This window comes from Clytia hemisphaerica, unplaced genomic scaffold, assembly GCF_902728285.1.
Source record: "Clytia hemisphaerica strain Z4C2 unplaced genomic scaffold, Clytia hemisphaerica genome assembly, whole genome shotgun sequence".
NCBI classification, from domain to species: domain Eukaryota; kingdom Metazoa; phylum Cnidaria; class Hydrozoa; order Leptothecata; family Clytiidae; genus Clytia; species Clytia hemisphaerica.
Window position 1 is genome coordinate 332904 of NW_027104494.1, and position 1330 is coordinate 334233.

At 33.3% G+C, this 1330-nt stretch overlaps 1 protein-coding gene across 1 annotated transcript; it reads right to left on the reverse strand.

Annotated features, from left to right (window-relative positions):
- On the reverse strand, positions 1-681 carry LOC136821616 (uncharacterized). The gene is made up of 3 exons (XM_067077832.1): positions 454-681; positions 218-299; positions 1-116 (listed from the first exon to the last, which is right to left on the reverse strand). The coding sequence occupies exons 1-3, from the start codon at positions 679-681 to the stop codon at positions 1-3; spliced, it is 426 nt and encodes a 141-aa protein (XP_066933933.1).
- Between the last annotated feature and the right edge of the window lie 649 nt (positions 682-1330).

Consider the following 1330-nt stretch of genomic DNA (forward strand, 5'->3'; position numbering starts at 1 on the left):
TCATGCATTGTCAGAGTTCGAAGGCCATTTCCAAAGACTTTTCATTTGGTCATTTACACTAACAGGTGTCATGAAATTGCAGTTCACATCTTCTGTACCAACTCTCACAACTTCACCTAAAAAGTAAAAAAAAATTCATTACTAAGTAAAAGATCAGGGGTTTCTTTCATTATTTAACACAGTATTATACATACTTAAAGATGAAATAAAATCTAACCTGGGTAAAAACCATCCTCGAATGCTCCAATAAGAAGATATCCAACAATGGGTGGCCAATCTGAATCTCTTGCCTTTCCAACCTATATATTGAAGAAAATGATACATAAACTTTGAAATCCAGAACATATTGAAATGATAACAAGTGCTTGTTTCTCCTTTGATTGGTAAATCAATTCATTTATCCTGAAAAACACAAAGGTTCATGGAATAGGTGGGTTTAAGATTTAAAGTTACCTCTTTTCCTCTAAAATTTTCTTGTTCATCGTGTTGAGTAATACCATCCATCAATTCATCTTGCTCTCCTTCCACCTCTGCTTCATTGTCAGTTGTGCTTGCATTATTATTGATTGCATTCTCAAGATCCATCATGCCAGCTAAAACTCTAAATTCCAGTTGAGATGTGATTAGAGTCTTCAAATATTTCACCTTCTGCTCAACTGTTAAGCCACGTTGTTTAAACATAAGGGACACGTTGTCTTCACTTTATAAAAGGTGAACTTTCTGAACCTGATCTCCAAATCCAATGCTTTTTGAAGCCCTTTTTCTGTACCATTCCAGTCTTGAACCAGGGTGTCAAGCTCTTCAATTTTAGTGATTGGCCCTTGGTGGGATTTTTTGCAAGCAGATACACACCTGCTTTGTTGCTGGTTGCTAGCTTGGCTGCATCTTCTTCATCAACATTGCTGGCTATCACTTCTTTTTAATTTTGTACAATATTTTGTTGTTTGATTTCCAATGTACGGGCTATCTTTCTGTTCGTTTTTAATTTTGCCAAATTTCAAAGTCTTGAATTGAGCCTTTAAAAGTTATGAAAGCTCAAAAATTGCTATTTTCCGCTATTTTGGGGGTATTTTTAATAAAATATCCCTTAAAAACCCAAATTTTTGCTCAATTTTGCCATTAGGTTAACTTATTGTACTAGATTATATATAATGAAACATCTATTTTATCACTTTAAAGCAATTGAGAGTGTCAGAAATTGATTCAATATGCTTTGAGCACTGAAAATCTTGATTTTGAGTAATTTTCGCCTTTTTCGGTCAATTTTGACCTAAAAACCTATTATTTTGTAATTTCTATATATGATAGAGCTATATTATTGTTATATTCT